The 20,619-nt window shown below is 30.1% G+C and overlaps 1 protein-coding gene and 1 long non-coding RNA gene across 10 annotated transcripts in view; one reads left to right on the top strand and one right to left on the bottom strand.

Moving 5' to 3' along the window:
- The first annotated feature begins 6,644 nt into the window (after positions 1 to 6,644).
- LOC112690982 overlaps positions 6,645 to 20,619 on the top strand; it is a 60,191-nt gene continuing 46,216 nt past the window's right edge. Inside the window, exon 1 of the long non-coding RNA XR_003149266.1 lies at positions 6,645 to 6,827. This is a non-coding gene — a long non-coding RNA (uncharacterized LOC112690982). The remainder of the gene's footprint in view (positions 6,828 to 20,619) is intronic.
- Positions 12,905 to 20,619, bottom strand: part of LOC112690980 (collagen alpha-1(III) chain-like) — a 39,902-nt gene continuing 32,187 nt past the window's right edge. For 3 of the 9 annotated variants that reach the window (XM_025565084.1, XM_025565090.1, XM_025565086.1), the window contains 18 exons: positions 20,312 to 20,380; positions 20,182 to 20,226; positions 20,020 to 20,088; positions 19,877 to 19,921; positions 19,506 to 19,577; positions 19,342 to 19,386; positions 19,136 to 19,243; positions 18,913 to 19,011; positions 17,937 to 17,972; positions 17,068 to 17,190; positions 16,782 to 16,808; positions 16,497 to 16,661; positions 16,335 to 16,370; positions 15,779 to 15,904; positions 15,499 to 15,615; positions 15,290 to 15,406; positions 14,938 to 15,039; positions 12,906 to 14,857 (listed from right to left, as the gene is read on the bottom strand). In XM_025565084.1, coding sequence (XP_025420869.1) covers positions 13,578 to 14,857; positions 14,938 to 15,039; positions 15,290 to 15,406; positions 15,499 to 15,615; positions 15,779 to 15,904; positions 16,335 to 16,370; positions 16,497 to 16,661; positions 16,782 to 16,808; positions 17,068 to 17,190; positions 17,937 to 17,972; positions 18,913 to 19,011; positions 19,136 to 19,243; positions 19,342 to 19,386; positions 19,506 to 19,577; positions 19,877 to 19,921; positions 20,020 to 20,088; positions 20,182 to 20,226; positions 20,312 to 20,380 — 2,681 coding nt within the window. In that variant the 3' untranslated portion in view covers positions 12,906 to 13,577. Of the gene's footprint in view, positions 14,858 to 14,937; positions 15,040 to 15,289; positions 15,407 to 15,498; positions 15,616 to 15,778; positions 15,905 to 16,334; positions 16,371 to 16,496; positions 16,662 to 16,781; positions 16,809 to 17,067; positions 17,191 to 17,936; positions 17,973 to 18,912; positions 19,012 to 19,135; positions 19,244 to 19,341; positions 19,387 to 19,505; positions 19,578 to 19,876; positions 19,922 to 20,019; positions 20,089 to 20,181; positions 20,227 to 20,311; positions 20,381 to 20,619 lie in introns of all 9 variants that reach the window. The other 6 variants (XM_025565087.1, XM_025565085.1, XM_025565091.1 and 3 more) reach the window with 6 other exon arrangements.

The following is a 20,619-nucleotide window of genomic DNA, read 5'->3' as shown; positions in this document are numbered from 1 at the left end:
ATTATTCGGCTAATTTACAAATACAATTATTCGAATAAATTATTATTCGAATGATTTTCGAACACAATTATCCGAATAAAAAATTATTTGAATAATTTTTGGAAAAATTTAAAAATATTGTAAAATAAAAAACAAATATTGATTTATATAAGAAAGTAAAGAAATATATATATATATATATAATAATATTTGAATATGTGTAGAGCTCTATATATTTGAACTTATAAATATGAAATACAACATTGAATATACGTAGTTAGTACATAGTACGAAAATATCTGAGACTATATAATATAGTACAGAAACTGGACTAAACTAGATATAATAATAACATCTTCAATATTGATAATTAATTACTATAAAGGTAAATACTAAATACATGAACAAACTAGAAGAATTATAATCATTATTTCATAATACATATTTAGTAATTAGTACTAACTACTACTATAAATACTAAGATAGGATAACTATGTTTAAAAATTATTCAAATAATATAATGATCACAAATTATTCCAATAATATTGTTTCTAAATTAGTCGAATAATTTTTTATTCGAATAATCGTATTTGAAAATCAGTCGAATACATTTTTATTCGAATAATTGTATTTGAAAATTAGTCGAATAAATTTTTATTCGAAGAATTGTAAAAAAATCAATCGAATAATTTTTTATTCGAATACATATTTATTCGAATAATTATCTAGATAAAATTTTTCCCAACTCTGAACATTACCATATTGTTATTTAGAATGTCAAAGACGTATTTAGAAATTTGGCACCCAGGTGCTAACTTTTTTTCCGCCCCCCTTATTTACGTTTTAAAGGAGAGGTTTTTCGTCGAAAATTGTTGTCCTCCCCTCCCATTAATATTTCCAATCTTAGAATATTATCTTAAATAAAAAAAAATTAACCAATTTATATTATTGTTCATCAACATAAAACGGGCTATTTAAAAATATGATGTCGCCCGGAGCGATCGCCTCCTCTAGCACCCACCTAATTACGTCACTGAAGAACGTTTAACTGCGTTTTAGATGTGGAAAAATTTCGAAAACTGCAAGTAGAAATCAATCTAATAGATTTAATTATTGTGTTTTATCAAAACGTTCAAAAAGTGAAAATAAACAAAACGCATTTACCTGCTACTGAAAAAATATTACAATTAATCAGAATCTAGTGTCATTTTTCTTTAACCTATTGTTTATAACTTAGGAATAAAAATTGTCTTCGATCGTCGTCTTAACATTTTGTTATACATATGTAATATATATATATATATATACTTTATATAAATGTTTTGTACATAATATATCTCAAACATTTACGTGTGGTGTACAATATAAATCAATTAGTTCTATACGTGACGTGATAAAACTTTATATCTTTTATAATATAACATTCTAAATTGCCTTTAAAATTCCAAACTTCAATAGTTTTTTTTATTAATTTTTCTTAATCATATCATAGATTTCAAAATGTTTTATTTTGTATTTTAATACATTCCATAATTAATTCGCTTTAATTTCTTTGGTTAGTTTGATTTACTAACCCATAGATATGCAAGTATATAATTATAGTAAAACAAGTGATTAAAAAATAAATAAATATTTATATTGATTTTTTAAAAAGTTAAAATAAAACAGACTCGAAAGAAAAAAAAATAAATGAGTGAAAAAATAATATGCGATTATTAGTAGCGAGAAGGTACAATTAAGAAGAACTATTAATATAGTTGCGAAAAAGTTTCAAACATGTGAAGTTTGTTGTAAAAGATATCTACTATATAGCTGTTCTTAAAATACCACCATAGTCAGATGTTTAGTTCCGTTTATTTTCTTCGTATTATACAGATGTGTGTAAAAATATCCCTAATTTTTTTGATTCCTAGGAAAATGTCTTTGATAATAAATTATTATTACACTTTATTGGAACATATGATTATGAACTCAAAGATCTTACGTGAAATAATTACTAATTTTTTTTTGAATTTAAGCTATAAATCTATACATATTTTACGTTTTATTTTACATAGCACAGCAATTTGCTGAATTTACGTAATTATTTTTATTATTCTTATTATGTATATGCTGGATAAAGATTCTGAAAAAATATAAACATGGAACATTTTAAAGGGTAGTACATTTTTATTGAATTTGAAATAATGATTATTATTATTTAAAAAGGTAGTTACCGAAAATGTTTAAATATAAATTTAAAATAAAAAGAAACATCGTAATAAAATGTTTTATTTAAGTTGTAAAATTAATCGTAATATATAAATATTGCATCGCTTTAATACACTTACAACTCATTGAAATCTTGAAGCTTCGAAAAAAACAAAAAAAATCATAAAAATAAGCTTGGGTTTCTAGATAGTATTTTCTTTTAAAATATAAAATAAATAAAAATGTATTATTAATGAGGCATTAATCGTTTGAATTACAATATCAACAATACACAAGTATAATTATAAATATTCTGCAGATTTTATTTAATTACATGTTGTATCGACCAATAAACAAACCATATACATGAAGATACACAGAAATACGATTGTTAACATTATTTTTAGTATGCCTGTTGTAAATAAAATAAGGATTTAAAAATGAATCAGATTATATAAACTATGCAAATTATTGCACACCCCTACAGGTCATATTACCAACAGTAAATTTATGGGAGTTTATTATTGTTTTAGTATTGGTGTTTGAATCACGTACGGTAGCATTTTTTCGAAACAAAAATATTAATCGGAATCATTAATTCGATAGTAGTAGAACAATAATAAACGTGACAAACAGTCAAATGAGTGCTACTTATCAAGCGAATTTACATAACTACAATACATTTATAAGTGTGGCATTTTTATGTTTTTGCAAATGATAATTTATCAAAAGTATTGACAACAATGACGATAATGATATTAAGCTAAAAACGATTTCACTCCAGTACCTTGTGGAAGCATTTCAATTAATTAAACAGCGATTATTTATATATATTTTTTTTTATTCAACGCGTTAAGCATCGTTGTTATCCAGAAACGATTAAAAGACGAACCGTTTTTAAAATCATCATTAATCTTAGAATGACTAGGTTTATGTATCGTCGTTGTCCTGAAAGTTAAAGAAGTTAATCTTAGAACATAACATAATATCTTTGAACGTTTGAATTAGCTAATTGTATGTGACCTGGAAATCAGGCATTTATAACCGTATAGCACAAAGTATCTGACGGCGAATTATTGTGACTTCAAACGTTGGCAATTTTATTTTGAACGTTCGAAATCTGCTAAGTACGACCGAACATTCTGATGTAATATTTGTTTCAGCGACATTGTTGCTTTCTACGAACATTATGTGTTCCCCACGTGTTGTTCAGCGATATAGTCGTACCTACATATTATTTGGCAATAAGCCTAGAGCTTATAGTACAATGTAAATGCAATAACCATAAAACCCCGTGACACAAATTAACTCATTTCGTTTGGACGCGCGTTAACAATTTAGTACACGGCTTGATACGTCTTAGTTGATTAAGTTTTAATTAAGTTCAAAACAAAAATAACGCTTTATTTGATTTATCGCATCTACAAAAACAAAAACGTATAACCGCATAATATGGATATTCGATGTTTGCAACGGTGTGAATGTGTAATATAGTATTAATAAAAGGGATTTTTAACTATGGCCTGCGCAATTTACAATTGAAAATTAAAAAATTTAACTTATTTTAAAAGGTAATTTTTTCGTGGTTAAAATAATTTACCAATGATAAATCTTAATACGAAACATTACTCATGGTAACATTATTACATCTAATTTTTTTATCATACACTTAAATTATGCGTACATTAAATTATCACGGGTCGATAAAAATACAATTTTTCGTATTAAGAATTTTTAAATTTTTTTAAATTCATCGGTCCTAATGGAGTACTCGAGAAATTCCCACACGTTCAAAAGTTCGTGATACATTTTAAAACGGTCAAGTGTACGTGTACATTTTAGGACCAAATATAATGGAATGGTTATAAATGGATTATAAAGGAAATACATTTAATATAAATATTGTTAAATGGAACTTTTTACGAAATATTAAATTAGAAAGCATTACACAGATAATATTTAACTAAACTATGATAATTCTGCAATAATTGAAGCACAAACAGCGTTCGTATAATTATTACAATTTGTCTTATAATAATTGCCTATATTTACGGTCAATTATAATCATGATAATATTATTACTTGAAATAAAATTTTTCACCATAACCTCTGTAGTATTATGTACAGGATTAAGGGTATAGTATAAGGTGATTAATATTAAATTATGTTCTTTAAACAGTAAAATCTTAATTGCTTACGTGTTTTGTGTAATATATTACCACTTATGCATTCAAACTTTTATTAAAGTAAATGTTTTTTAAAATCATTTATATTTTATATCAACCATAAATTTTGCTGTTCAAAAGGAAAAATATAACATCTGAGTACCTACAATGTTTTTATTTTCAATTTGACATTTCATTCGTCAACGTAGTTAATATTATTCCTACGAATAAAATACGACTTGTTACGATAACAATTAATAAATTATTCAAAACATATAATCTTCTCCATTAATTCCTTGCTTTGTAAATGAGGTGTGGCTGTTAAATAACGAGATTTTTATTGTCAAATATTTTTATTTAAAAATTTTAATAATTTAACATTTTTCCCCTTCTATATAATACTCTCCTCCAAGGTTGACACATCGCTCCATTCGTATTTTCCATTGATTGAAACAGTGTTGGAAATTCTTTTCTTTTTATACATTTAATACCTTTGTCGATTTTGTATTTACAGTTTCAACGGATTCAAAATGTGTTTCTTTTAACACGAATTTTAATTTTGGAAAGAGCCAAAAGTTGCATAAAGCGAGATCTGGTGAATATGGGGGGTGTTGAGGCACTGTAATTCGATTTTTAGCCCGAAACTGCTTTATAGATAAAGCATTATGAGCCGACTCGTTATCTTGATGCATGAATCGTTCTTACATAACTCAGGCCGTTTTCTTCTTTCTCGTTCTCTGAGCATAGTCATTCAATACTTGTAAATAATAATTTTGATTTACAAGTTGTCCCAGGGGGAACCTATTCAGTCATTATAATACTATTAGTTAAAAAAAAAAAAAAACGATCGAAATTGCCTTTAGTTTCGACTTGCTCATTCGAGCTTTTTTCATTTTTGGTGACTCGGAAATCTTCCAATGCATGAACTGTCTTTAGTTTCAGGATCTATTGTTAAATCCATGTTTCGTCACATGTTATTAGTTTTTTAAAAAATCTGGATCATTATCCATCCTTCAAGAATATCCTAAGTTTCACGAGAAATTTTAAATGAATACGCTGCTAAATTTTTTCATCCAGCATAATTTCGACGAACAGCATGTATGAAACCACTTTAAACAACGTTACACGGTAAATATAGAGCGAAAACTGACTAAACTTGTATTGTTCGATCTAGTGACATTCATGAATTATAAATATATCAATATTATCAATCCTTTATCGGCAAGAGTTTTATCACTAGTTTGATAGTGTCGTCATTTAATAGCCACACCTCGTACAGTTCAGTATTTTGTAATCTGAAGCAGAAGTTTTTATTTTCGAAAATATAAATTAATCTATAATTACGTGTACGTGCATAATTTGCAATTTAAGTCATTCGTCAACATTCCAAGTTCATAATAGAACACTTGATGTGTAAAACTATGTTTTGTTAATTTTGTTATTTCATAAAGAATGTTTCTCCATCGATAAATTCACGTGATATATGTCTAAATGATCTCGGTGAAACCCATCACGTCTGTCACGTCTCATGTGAACGCAACTGTACAATCGCTGAATCACTAATTATGCAAATATTATTATTCAACGGAGTGCATTAATTTCAACCATTTTTTTTTTTTTTATCCCATAATTTATTAGTATTATTTATTATTTATTTATTTATCATTTTGAATAGTAGCTGCACTGCAACAATAACAACATCAATAATAATAATATGACAACGATGTATTTGAAATTGTTCGCGAATAAATTACGAGTTAAGAACGAACGGTACACATGTTTTCGCAATATATGTACAAAAGACTCGAACGCACTTTATTGTTTTATGGAATTCGTGTAATGTACGGCGCGATTCGTACATATGTGTACGCGCGGACTTATAAATCGGATCACAATTTGCGCGTAACAATATTTGAAACAAGACAAACCGTGTAGCATGTTTAAACGTATACGTATACGTGTTTCGGGCGTAATAATAAAAATCCCCGTTTCCGTGGTTACGCGGTGCGTAAATACGACAAGAAACCTTCTCGCACGTCGCGCACCCTTCCGAAAATAACGTTTTATTATATTATATCGCGCCCCGCACACCGTCCGCTCGGCGACGTCGTTCTCTCGCGTGTCGCGTTACCATTCGGTTTTCGTAATCCGATTCGCGTTCGGCACGCGGGTCCGGTCCACTCGAGTCTCCGTCCTCGCGGGGGCGCAAACGCTCGAAACGCAAAAGCCACTCTCACACCTGCCGCACAGTTTAATGAACGTCGTTCACCCCTTGGAACCCATCCCCGGAGAGCTCGTCGGCACCGACCGAGTTCAACTCGCTGGCGGTCGATTTAGATTATTCGCATCTCGTCGCGTTCCATTAACAGTTACGATCAACTATTACGTCTCGCAGACGGGTCGGCCGCAGCCAACGGTTTCAAGAAACAGTGTTCGAGCGGAGTTTAAGAAAACATAAATTGTCGACCGCCGGTCCAGTGGTAGATATTGCAGGTATGCAACCGGTGTCCGGACGGTACCACAAATGCTTGAGAACGCTTCGTGACCATCGTTACGTAATCGTGATTGGCTTATATTACGTGTGTTAGCTGATTGAGCCCTACGTCCTCTTTCAGTTCGCTTTAACGTTATACGATTCGTAAGGCCTGTATCGAATGTATGACGAATGGCCGTTCGGCCACGATTACCATCATAAAGCACGTATACTTGAGGCCGGTGTTGGGATTAGGTGTATATTTTTCTGTCTAGATAAAAATGATTGAAATAATTTGACAAAAACGTGTCTAGATCCCTATTAACTATAAATACATTTTCATCTAGATTAATAAAAAAATTAAATTTGACTTTAAACTTTTTGACAATTCACCTTAAACACTAATATGCTATTGTAACGTCCTCTCTTATATCGATTATTACTTGGTGTTTTTTTCGGTATAATTCTATAAACTATTGATGAACTTGTCATTAAGTCACATATATGTCAACTAACACACCTTTTTATTTTGTGCTGGAAATTCGTCTTTCGTACTATTTCTATTTTTAAAATGAAGTGTAATCCCTTTACTTCAAAATCTTGTGAAACTAAATTAAAAGTATCGTTGAAATAATCACTGAATAAGCATTAGGTTACTAATTTAATATTACACTTAAAGTGTACCCCTGTATTTGTTTTATATATAAAATCGTCACATGAAATTGTATTATTTCATTTATTTCTGAAATTACCGATAATTGTTTTTATATTGGAATCACTGTTTATTGTTATTGTCTTACTAAGATTTACAGGTTGTCTTGACAAAATATTAGACATTTGATCAAAAATACTCTGTTTTTACCTATATTGTATTAAATGTGTATGTAGCCTATTGATTTATCACGAATGCTGTTCAATACAAATTAATTAAATTTTAATTTTTATAAACCAATCAAATTTTTTTGGTCAGTCTATAAAATAAATTATTTTCCAAAAAGAAAAAGCCTAAAATGCGTACAACCAAAATACAAGGTTTTTTATGACATTTTGATTTTTAAGCGACTAATGAACTTTTCAAAATTTTAATATTTTACACAATCATAGTTAGCTTAAAAATTAAAACATCTTAAGAATCTACGAGAACGCAGATCTTTTTTCTTCAAATTCCACGATGGATCAGTCTACTATTATAGTTTGTCTAACACTAAATTCGGTTCTACCAAACAGAGATTCGTTAAGTTATACGTTCATAAAACAGAGACAGCATATGCAAGTGTGACATCCTTTAAAATTAAATGCCGAGGACACACACACGAATACACACACACGTCAAGTCGTACAGGTACTCGAAAATGTGAATCGAAAACCTTGGGGCAAAACTACTATAATAATATATAACGACAATGTTGACTTTTTCGGATCTGTGTTGTTGTACGAGTATGTGTTTTTCTCATTACGTATTTCATGCTGCGAACGAATGAGAAAAGTATTTTCTCACCAGCACGTTTAAAAACGAAACGGTCGACGAAAAAAACTGTAAATGATCCTTGGGTTTTTGGTTAATTTACATAAACAAACGTACAGCACAACCGCGTTTTTCATCTCTCGTAACGTAAACTGTAAATAATCGAGATCGGACGATACAACTGCATCCCGGAGCAATTATACTTGTACGTTGTATTAACATTATTTCCCGCGCGTCATTTTTCTGGTCGCATTCGAGTCATATGATGACAGAGAAAAGAATCATATATTGTCATCCGATAGAATAATACCGCTAATGTTAATACTGTTGGAACAGATCGGTTAACGTCGCGCGGATAAGACGTTAATGGCAATAGCATAGATCGGTGGCGAAACCCAATAGGTTTTAGAACCAACGGATAGGGTTTATCATTTATTATTATTAGCGCTCGCGATGATTTTAATATTCCACGCGGTCGACCGCATAGTATAATATCGTGTATTTATTTCGACTGAAGTTATCCGCAGAGCAGTATAAGATATGACATTAAAGTCGAGGATCTAAAGCTGCAGGAGTAGACCGAAATCTGGGAAATAATCCTGGACCAATAAAAATATCTTTTTTACTTTTTTTTCAGAAAACCTATAATACACCGACGAGTATTACATTTTACAAATCGTGTGTTTATAAGCTAAAGATTTGAAATACAATTTTTTCTTTCTAAAACGTATTCGTTGTGTTGATACAAGTAATAATAGAAAATATTGGTATACAAATACGGCGAATAATATTATATAGACTTACATGTTTAAATCCAATAAATGTTACAAGGAAAATGGTACAAGATTTTGACGTTTCTTTTTTTTTCCGAATAATAGGTAATAAATTTCTATTGAATAAATATTCGGTATTTTTTTAACGGTTGAAAAACAAATAAATTTATTTTATAACAATAAAAAAAAAAAATGACAATAACATTCAATTAATTTATTCGTATAATTATGTGTATGAAAAATAATATAAAATTGATCAGTAGCATCTAATATTTATCAGCCATTCAAAACTATAATTTCGATAAAGTATAATTGTGCTGAAGAATATTTTTCCACCTAATCATCTACGATTAAACAATTTATATTTAAATGCAATTACGAAAACTTAACGATGTGTTAATGAAACTTAATGATACCAATTGTATAAGTTTTGAGTATAAAAGATCAAGAACTAAGTTTACAAAAATCTAATTTTTGGTTGAAAATTATTTCCAATTTCTTTGCTAAATAAAATATAAGCATTTCAATAATTTTAAGGTACGATTTTAACCTATGAATTCCTTAGTTCAAAATGCCATTTTACGAAAATATTTGTATTTATAAAATGTATTCATACCCTGATAATCTCAGTATATCTCAGCAGTCTTAAATACAATACATAAGAATTAAGTATATCATATTATATTTTACGATAACTAAGATTTTGTTAATTTCGTTTGAATTATGTTTTAAAATATAAACTAATGTCATGTATATTTTTTTACCGGAAATCATCAAAATAATTTGCATATTGATAGCTTGTAAAAGGTGTTTTAGATTTTTACTTTCAGTCCTTTATCATTTGGTAGATCGACTTAGACATGTTACATATCAAAATTATAATATATGATTAATTTGAATGTATTCGTAAATCGGTATTAGCCATGTATATGATAAATATCAAAGAAAAATAGTTCAACAGTCTTCCTCTCAAAATTGTGTAGATCGTCTCGAGTGGATTTTAATATATGTGTTTATGTTAAGCGTATTTCTACTTACAAAATGCAGTAGTTAACTGTCGTTGTATGTTTAAGGGTGATCCATGATGACTGTAGAGTTAAGATGAAACTGTAACATTTTAACAACTTATCGTTTTGTGATATAAACAATAGAATGCAATATTTTTTATTTTTTTATATTTATTAAAGGCTTCAACAACACAGGTTTAAGTATTATCTAGTTTTCCGGTCAAATATTATAATATGATAATATTTAATAAACCAAAACTAAATATTTTTACATCAAACTATAATTTTATCTTAAAATTAATACAGTTATGATCGGCAATACCAATTGTAATAACATTTATATACTATACAAATAATATACGTGTTTAAAACGTTTACGTAAAAGCTATTATTTACATATAAAAGTGTATCATGTTAATTAATATATTATGTTTCTGATGTTTGACATGTGCCATCGCAAGCCCATTATAGTTTAATATTAAATTTTTCGAAACTAAACAAACCGAGATTTTATTAAAATATTACGTACATGTCTAATTGTTTACGTTTCATGGTGTGAAAACTTTGATTAATATTTAAACCTTTCAAATAAGCAAAAACACAGTTATTTTTTTGTAGTGAACGCATGGTCATTGTATTGTCTTAAAACGGGAAACTTGCATGGTGTAACGAATGTTTTCAATTCATAACACGTATATACCCGCACGGTACCTTTTTAGTTTTTCTTTACACTGGGGTGGTGGAATACATCGGGGCTATTCTGAATTTATGTTACAAAATTAGGTTTAATCGCGGTAGACTATATTGTATAGCACGTATATTATGTACAATAAATACACTACAATACACTACAATATATTGTGTGCATTAACGTACACATTTAAGTAGCCTTGTACAGTGTTTCGTTAGATCAACTACATGGTTGTTTTTATAAGAAAAAATGAACAGTTTGTGTGGTTTTTAAATGAACTGTACAAATATATATTTTTCAACAAACACACGATTACCAGGTAAATAGTCTGTTTAAATTTTGTGTGCACATATTTACCATGGACAATGAACAGTTAGTTTTAGTGCTGGTAAGATTTTGTAAATATTTTAGTACACGTGATTGCTTTCTCTTTTTCTTTTCAATTTACATCTTTGATAATTTATGTATATACTTAATTCGAATTATTACATCTAAACTATAACATGACTTAGTGGCATTTTAAGAGTTATAGTTTTTGATTATACACGGCTATGTTGAAACGTTGATACGCAACACAATGTTAATGTTTTATTGAAAGAATTATAGTTTATGAACTTAAAATTAAATTTAATCCCCCTAGGTAAATAACTTAATAACGCAGTGTAACTATGCTCGTTAAATTAATATAGCATGCCAATCACTAAAGTTCTTAACTTGAAAATTGTAGGGAGTTATTTACAAACTTTCCACGACTGTTTTTTGCTTATAAAATCATGATTGTTTTACAAAAGAAATAATATAATCTTAATTATAGCGAACTTGTTTCCGCATCAATTGCGATGAATTTAGATGGATTGGGTTATCGCATTCGTGCATGTATCCACAAAAATATGGTTTTGATGTACGAAGAAGAGATCTTTACAAAACCATATATTTGAATAACATTGTAACTTTATAAGGTACAATTTTTTAATTTATAAATATACTGTACTCATTTTGTTGAGCTGCGAAAAAAAGTATAAAGCAATTATCATTATAAAATTTATCGTATGAGCCCGTGAGTCTGTCGAGTTACATTATACGTTTTGACACATTTAATATGAAACTGTTGCCTTAGCAACTGTATTAGAAATAACGTTTTAAATCCGCACGGAAAAGGGTAACAGTAAATTACTTTACGAAACAGTTATTTACAAAATTAAATATATTTTCCGGGGTTTTTTTTGTAGTTAAAAATAGTTAATTGTAATAATAATCAATGTTATTAATTATCACTGATCAAGCTTTAGAACATTTAATACTCGAGCAATCACTTTTTTTTTTCTGCCATTGTCAATTATGTACTCCATGTCAACAGATCGACATATACTTTTGGAAAACCATAAAACAACAATCGATTAGACAACTAACTAGAATTGACAATACTGTTGCTAATAGCTTCGGTGTTAGTGCTATTATAATGGTCTCACTTAAAAGGTTTTAAACACTCTAAGTGATATTACGTATATTTCATCAAAGTGTCGAATGACGCATAAATAAATCAGCTATATATAATGACATAATGCATTCATTGCCTTCGCTGCAACCGATGGCGTTTGATACAATTTTTGTTATTCCTTCACAATCTTTATGACATTTAGAAAATGGGTTGGAATTATATACTTTTAGCATCATCGAGCAGCTGTTAATCGGCAGTCAGAAAACTTGTGTACTTAATTATGTTTTGTTATACTCGGTTATAAAACAACAACACGGGGAATGCAACCACATATTTTACACGTAATTAATGAAGGAAATAAATAATTGCTGATACAGATTTCATAGTATGAAAATTAACTATTTCTGTTAAGAACTTAGTTGTGAAATATTTTATGAATTCCATGTGTTGTTCATTTCTTTTATGAATATTGTTTCTCTTTTTTCGGCAGACGAACGTCAATTAAAATTTATTTTCTATAGTCGTATACAAATCGTAATAGTTCCTACACAATTCAATATGCGTTATAGATTATAACAAAAAATATCTCTAATCTGCATAATTTTCGTAATAGAATACGTATCCAATACGTGAAACGTATACAAAATAAATATTTATTGTAATAAACAACTGTTCATATCAATATGTGATAAATTAAGACAAATACAATATTTCACAATTCATATTTGTTCTTTATTTATTTTAAATTGGCAATATTATAACAATTTTAAATGTAGCGTTATTAAAATCAAAATTTACATGACCAATCAACGTCTATCCAGGAGTTACCTTTTTATAAATATATACAATTTTATCATTACATTAGATTTATCTCTTAAACTTACGTGAGAGTGTTTATAAATTGACATTAAATGTTTGGTAACTTCTGGACGGGCTATAATAAACTGATTGAACATTTATTTTTACATTAAAATAGAAAACTTATGGCAACGAGTAAAATTACAGTTATGGCGTAATGCGAAAAACTACACTTTCTTAACATAGTTTTAAGTTTTTTTGTTTAATATGCAAGATTTTGATTGTTTTCGAATACATTTTAAAAAATTACTCCGTTTAATACCAGTGTAATTTGAACAGTAATTATAAAAATATATTTTGATCGTATAAAATCGTGAGAATTCGCCTAAACTAAAAATAAAATTATCTGAGCTTTTTTTCGGTGTTCGATCTATAAAATGCTATTAAATCGATTCAAACTTTATGGAAAACAGGTGTATTATTACAATAGTATGATTTGTCAATGCTACAAAATGTTAATAATATTAACCGTCGATAAAAATGTATTCGATTTCCGTGTTGCGTTCAAATTAGTCTAAACGTTTCACAACATCCGATCTCAGTTTTGTTCGTCTCTAGATTTCCTTCTGACGACTTTGATCTTCCGTCCGAATTCCGGTTGGTCGTCGGCCGGTGCGTCCGAGTAGCTCTTCCTGCTCGGCCTTTTCACCACGACCGACGGATTGAAATGGCTCGGTTTCACCACCTGATCGAAACTGCTCCTGATGGTTGCGGTCTGTGACTCAGACTGTTCGCAAAACGAACACTTGTACGGCACTTGGTATGCGGACGGGAAAACAGGTTCCAGTTTGGACGAGAGCGCTTCCTTGGACGCGGCACCGCATGATGGGTAGAACACCACCGGGACGAAGCCGATGACCGCGCCTTCCGGCAGGTTGTTTAGATCAAAGGCGGCTTGTTGCTGCAGCTGCTGGTAGCCGGTAGAGTTGCCGGTGGGCGGCACGAAATAGCACGGGCACGATCCGGGATTAGGCACGATGGGCAGCGGGTAAGGGATGACGTTGACGGGCGTGGACGAGTCGGGCGCAAGGGTGGTGAACTGGTCCCCGCCGTAAGACGCGGTGCTCGACGGTTCGGCGTAGTCGGTCTTAATGGTGGGCTCTTGGGGTTTCGCCGAGGACAGCACTACTACGTTGGACTCCTGGCCGGACTGGTATGGCGTCCTGGTCGGTTGATCAGTCGGGCTGGCGTACTGTGGCGTCAGCGAGCTGGAGTGCTCGGACGAACCCGACGACGACAACTCGTTCTTGCCCAGAACCACGGTCTTCTGACCGAAGTCGCTTTCCTGCTGTTGGTCCGGCACGTTTATGCGCACCGCCGAGCTCGGGGTGGTGTACTGTGACGGGACCGAAGGGCTTGCGGTTGTCTTGCTTGCGTAGCCGGACGGCAGAGCTGAAGTGAACCCGGTGGCCGGCGTGGTCGGTTGTGGTTTCTTCGGTTTGTTGTCCGACGACGGATAACCGAACTGCTGTTGCTCGGGATAACCGAGAGCGTTTTCGCCGTAAGGGTAAGGTCCGTTGGGCACGGCATTACTAGGGTACACGTTGTAATCCGGTTGGTATATCTGGTTTTGACCCGGGTACAGCTGGAAGAACCCTTCGGAATAACCAGACGGCTGGCTTGGTGGCGGGTAGTTGGGCAGTGGTCCACTGGATGGTGGTGGTACCGGGTAACCGGAACCCACGTACTGCGGGTACGCGTTGGGTTGCTGTGCTCCGTAGTCGGGAACGTTCGGTGTTTGAGGATAACTGCCAGGATAAACAGCCTGACCCGGGTACGACGACGGGGAGCTAGGCTTGCTCGGGTAACCGTTTGAACCTTCAACACGAATATATTTAAATTCAATATATAATACGTTCGAGCATAAATCAATTGGTATCTCGTGTGAGAGTATTTACCTGAACTTATGGGTGACGGTGTAGGTTTTGGTGAAGTAGGATAAGAACTTGGTAGTCCAGGAGTACCTGGTTGACCCGGTGTGCCTGGTTTACCTGGTTGTCCTTGAACGTGCAATAATTATATATTATTGTTGATATTATTATTGAACGTTTATTTCAGTGAATTACATTTTTAAATAAAACGTACAAGCAATAGGTATGCATTAATAACCAACATAATGAAATTAAATATTTCAGTCTATTTTGATAACATACACTTTTTTCATATATAGAATCTTACTAAACATCCCGAAATAAATTGTGTTCAATTTGCCGTTTATTTGATATTTTTATGTTTACAAAGCTAAATTACCTGGTGATCCAGGGTATCCTGAAGCAACAATAGGTTTGCCGTAATCAACTGATGGTTGGGGTTTTTGACCAAATGATTGAGCTGGTAAACCTGGAAGTCCTGGTGTTCCTGGTTGGCCTAAAATTGATAAAATAAACATGGTTAAATAAAGCAATTTAAATCTTGCGCGTATCTAATTATACGTAGAATTTATATTTGATAGATTTTACCTGGTGTACCAGGAGAACCTGGGTATCCAGCTGGTGCGCTTGGTTTTTGGTATGATGGTATTGCAGGGCTACCTGGTGTGCCTGGTGTACCTGGTGTACCTGGCTTTCCTGGTTGACCTAAAGTACAAGATTCGTCTTTAAAAATTATTTTAACTTAACATCTAGCTCGTACGATAAATTTACTTTAAACGAGTATATTTTTCTCCGATCAGTAAAAAGGTTTTTGCATTCGTATAAAAGCAGATCTAGAATAACTCATGCGTTTTTAAATAATATTTACCTGGGCTGCCTGGGTAACCGGAATAAGATGGCTGTGAAGGATAAGTTGGTTGAGCTGGGTATGTTGGTGGTGGGCTTGGTTTTTGATAAGTTGGCTTGGCCGGTAATCCTGGAGTTCCTGGTTGACCTTAAAATCATATTTAATAATGAATTGTATGAAATTATGAATTATTTAAATGAAAACCTTACAAACACTGCTTATTAAAAATAAAAAGTCGCATTTTGAACATCAAAATTTTTATATTATACTATAAAGAAATCGGTATGTATATAACTACTTAAATGTATATCCTTATCAAGTCATATTAAAGGCGAAGATATTATTTTATAATTTTTTTTTAAATATTTTTCATAAGCTCAAATTAACTATTTTTGAAAAATAAATTTTAAAAATCATCAATAGTGATTATGTTTATTAGATCTTAATTTGAATAAGTAATGGTATTAAAATTAAAAGATTAAATATTCAATAAGTCTTGTCATCAACATCAATTATTAAAATTCTCTTTTTAAAATATTTAAATTATAAATTTGTTTAATTTATAATGTTGTTTTACCTGGGAATCCTGGAGTTCCCGGTGTTCCTGGTTGACCTAAAACAGAATATCATTCATATTTCATATGGAATACATTGCGTAAGTTTTCAGAAAAATTCAAACTTCTATTTATGTTAATTGAAGTTACACGAACTATACGTTATAGTTATATAATTGTAATACCTGGACTTCCTGGATAGGAAGAACTTGGAAAACCTTGTGAACTGGGTTTCACTGACTGGTAATTGGGTTTTTGGTTGAACGTAGTAGTTGGATAAGCCGTAGAGCTTGGATAGACAGTAGATCCTGGATAAACTGAACCTGGTGTTCCTGGTGTACCTGGTTGTCCTAATTTCATAAATTTAAAAGTAATGAAGAAATTACGATTACGAGTATAAATTTGGTTCTATGAACTTAATATGTAATTAAAGAAGTTTAAGAATTTTATAACAACTATGAATTGATTACCTGGTAATCCAGGTGTTCCTGGTTGTCCTAAAACATATTAAAATACAAATGTAGATTATTATCAATTATTTCCCATCGTTATTCTATAAATATATTATATTGAACATTTCATGTACAGAAATCACATAAATTACTTCAAATTCATAGACTTAGATAAATGTGAATATTTTCATATTTTTGTAAAATAATAATTATAATTATATAAAAATTGATTATATCAAATATTGATGTATCTTCTTTTAATTATATAGTATTCCTAACAAATCAAGAATAAATTTAACTCTACCTGCACTTCCGGGATAACCAGATCCTGGATATGATGAGGTACTACCATATTGGTTACTGGAACTTGGTTTTTGGTAGGATGGTTGGTATACTGTTCCTGGAAAACCAGGTGTTCCTGGTTGACCTATTAAAAACACAATCATGCTAATCGAAATACTATAAAATAAAGCAATAGGTAAATAGTCAACACTCATTTAAACATAAATATAAAATTTATAATTAAAAGGGATTGAATATTATTTTAGTTTTTAAATTTTTGATAAAACATCGAATTCAAAATTATTTTTAATTAAATATCAGTGGAGTGGACTGTGAAGTGTCATAGTATGTACTATATTTTTTTTGATACAAAGACATTTTATATTAAAATATTATAAAAAATGTATGTATTAACAAATTATTACAATTAATTCTTTATTAAAATTATAATTCATTATTATTTTCTGTTATTTATTCTTTTTTATTTACAATTTTTATCATCTTTTTTTTTTTTGACCCATGTTCGTGACCAATAACACAAAAATGCCGATCTAGAGTTCTCTGGAAACGTATTAGACTATCTTCTGATAAATACACATTTTATAAACTCGCTTCAACTTTCAAACCTATGCTGAATAAAGAACTATTATTTCCATAACTGGGCCTCTTCATTCTTAGTAAATCTATTCATTCTGGAGGACAAGCCGTAGTTGCCTTAATCAGAAAAAAACCCAAGCTCTACTAAACAATGATATTGTTAATTGATGTAAAATCAATAAAAAACAAGCAAACACTTTTTTTAATTATTATTACAGATTTTTATATATTATGATGAATATTAATGTTAGACTGTTTACGCTATCGTTTCAAAATTAAGTTTAGGAAAAATACCTGGTAATCCTGGTGATCCGGGAGATCCTGGTTGACCTAACAAAAATTGTAATTCTATTAAAATAAGTTTTAATACAATATTACATTAAATTGTAAAGTTGACTTTCAATAATTTATACATTTTCCAGTTATTAAATTTATTTTGATATTAATATATTATTACAAAAATATTAATATAAACAATTAGTTTTATGGAACCAGTTTAAATAATCAAATAAATTGAATAAACAAATAAATTAAATCATTAGTTTTATCTTACATTACATATTCTATTTTTATATTTGTTATTGAATAAAATGACATAATTATTTAAAAAAAAAAAAAAAAATTGAACTGCTGTAAATTCTTAATTTTTTATTATGAATATTATTCAAAAATGAAATATATTATTGTTATAAAAAAAAAAATAATTATAAAATTGTACTATGATTAAGTTGATATGATTTTTATGATTTTTAATTTAATTCTCATTTAATAAATATTATATTTGAGATGAATAAATTACAATAATCAAAGATATTATCCTTTGTTGAAATACATAGTAGAGTTTTAATTAAAATAAAAAATGATAAAATGCACTAATTACAAATTTTTAAATAATATTTTTCAAATATCTTAAAATGACTTGATGTTAGAAATTGCAATTAGTTCATTGATTAAATCAAGATACCGATGTTATTAATTGAAATAAATACAATAAAAATCTTTTGTAAAAAGCACAAGAAATACTAAATTTCAAATAAGTTCTTATATCATAATACAGTTAATTTTTCATTTCACAATTTTTATTTGTTAATTCAATTAGTAATTTAATGTAATTTTTTGAGATCATTATAATTGCTATAATTTAATATATGATTTAATGTATAATTTTACTGTTGCTTCACTAAAAATCATTTAATTTTCATTAACTTCCTTCTTTGTATTTGAAATTTGAATAGCTTGCTCTTTATAAAAAATGTTTCATCAAAATTACCTGGACCTACGGGATACCCAGTAGCTGGGGTTGGTTTTGGGTAGTAAGGTGTGCCTGGTAATCCTGGAGATCCTGGTGAACCTGGAGTACCCGGTTGTCCTAAATAATATAAGGTAAAATTAACATAATTGTAATGAAAAATATTATAATATTGAAAAAATTGTTTTAAAACGTCATTTGAATACAATACTTGTGATAGTAAATAGGTTAACATGGTATGTACCTGGACTTCCTGGATATCCTGCGGAAGGCTTTTGATAAGCCGGTTGTGGGCTGACATAACTTGGTGGCGGGCTTACATAAGATGGTGTACTTGGCAATCCTGGTTTACCTGCATAATAAAATGCATTTAAATATAAATCGGATATTATTTCATCTGAAATAATTAATAATTTAAATAATTCAATTATGATAAGTACACTTAATTACCTGGTAATCCAGGTGTTCCTGGTTGACCTGGTTGACCTGGTTGACCTAGTTAACAAAGAAAAATAATTAGTTAAATTCCTATATAATCACATTAATAAACAACAGGATATGAAGTAAATTATGTTTCACATAGGATCACCTTAGTATTAATATTTTTATCATACCTGGGCTACCCGGGTATGCAGATCCTGGGTAAGATGATTGTGGAATGGAGGATCCTGGTTGCCCTGGTAAACCTTAAAAAAAAAATTAAATATAAACCATGTGAAAAATTAATAATAGTATTACTAATTTAAAAATATTTTTGATTCATTATTTATGTTAAATTAATAGTAGGAAGGTATATTATTTTAATTTATAATTTTATATAATTAAATTTAATATTACGAGATAGTTCACATATAATAAGAATAAATTAATAATCAAAAGTATAATATAAAGCAATGTGTAATAAACATATGTTTTGAAACATATTTTACATATTTCATAAAAATAAAAACGTCAATAATTGTTATATATTTTTCTTGTGATTTACCTGGTAAACCTGGAGAACCTGGAGTTCCTGGTGATCCTGGAGAAGCTGAAAAAATTATATATATATATATATATATATTAGATTACTATAGATTTATTATGTAATTAAAGCAAAGAAAATTTTAATTATGTTTCAGTAATTACCAGGAGCTACTGGATAAGAAGGCTTAGGGTATGATATGGATCCTGGGAATCCGGGTGTTCCTGGTTGACCTGCATCATTACAAATGCATTTGTTTATTAAAGCAACCAAGCAACTAAATGTATGTTATTTAGGTGAACTTATTTCAATATATTTGATTTTACCTGGTAATCCTGGAGAACCTGGAGATCCCGGAGATCCTGGATAAGCTGAAATAAATTGTAGTAAATTATAGTTCTATACATTTTTAAAATAAAAGAATAAAAATAATTAAAAATATATTTTTGTAATTACCTGGAGCTACTGGGTAAGAAGGCTTAGGGTACGATGTAGATCCTGGGAAACCGGGTGTTCCTGGTTGACCTGCAAAATGTCCAAATGGATTTATTTAAGAAAGAAACCAAGAACAGAGTTTGGCAAACAACACATTTTAATTATAAATCATTAAGTGTTTGATATTTATTTTAACTCATTTAAAAAATGTTTAATTTTTACCTGGTAATCCTGGAGATCCTGGAGATCCCGGAGATCCTGGATAAGCTGAAAAAAAATTCGATAAATTTTCATACACATTTATAAAGGGACTGAACAAAAATAATTAA

This window comes from Sipha flava, unplaced genomic scaffold (assembly GCF_003268045.1).
Source record: "Sipha flava isolate LNK unplaced genomic scaffold, YSA_version1 541_pilon_pilon, whole genome shotgun sequence".
NCBI classification, from domain to species: domain Eukaryota; kingdom Metazoa; phylum Arthropoda; class Insecta; order Hemiptera; family Aphididae; genus Sipha; species Sipha flava.
This window is presented reverse-complemented; position numbering and strand designations above follow the sequence as displayed.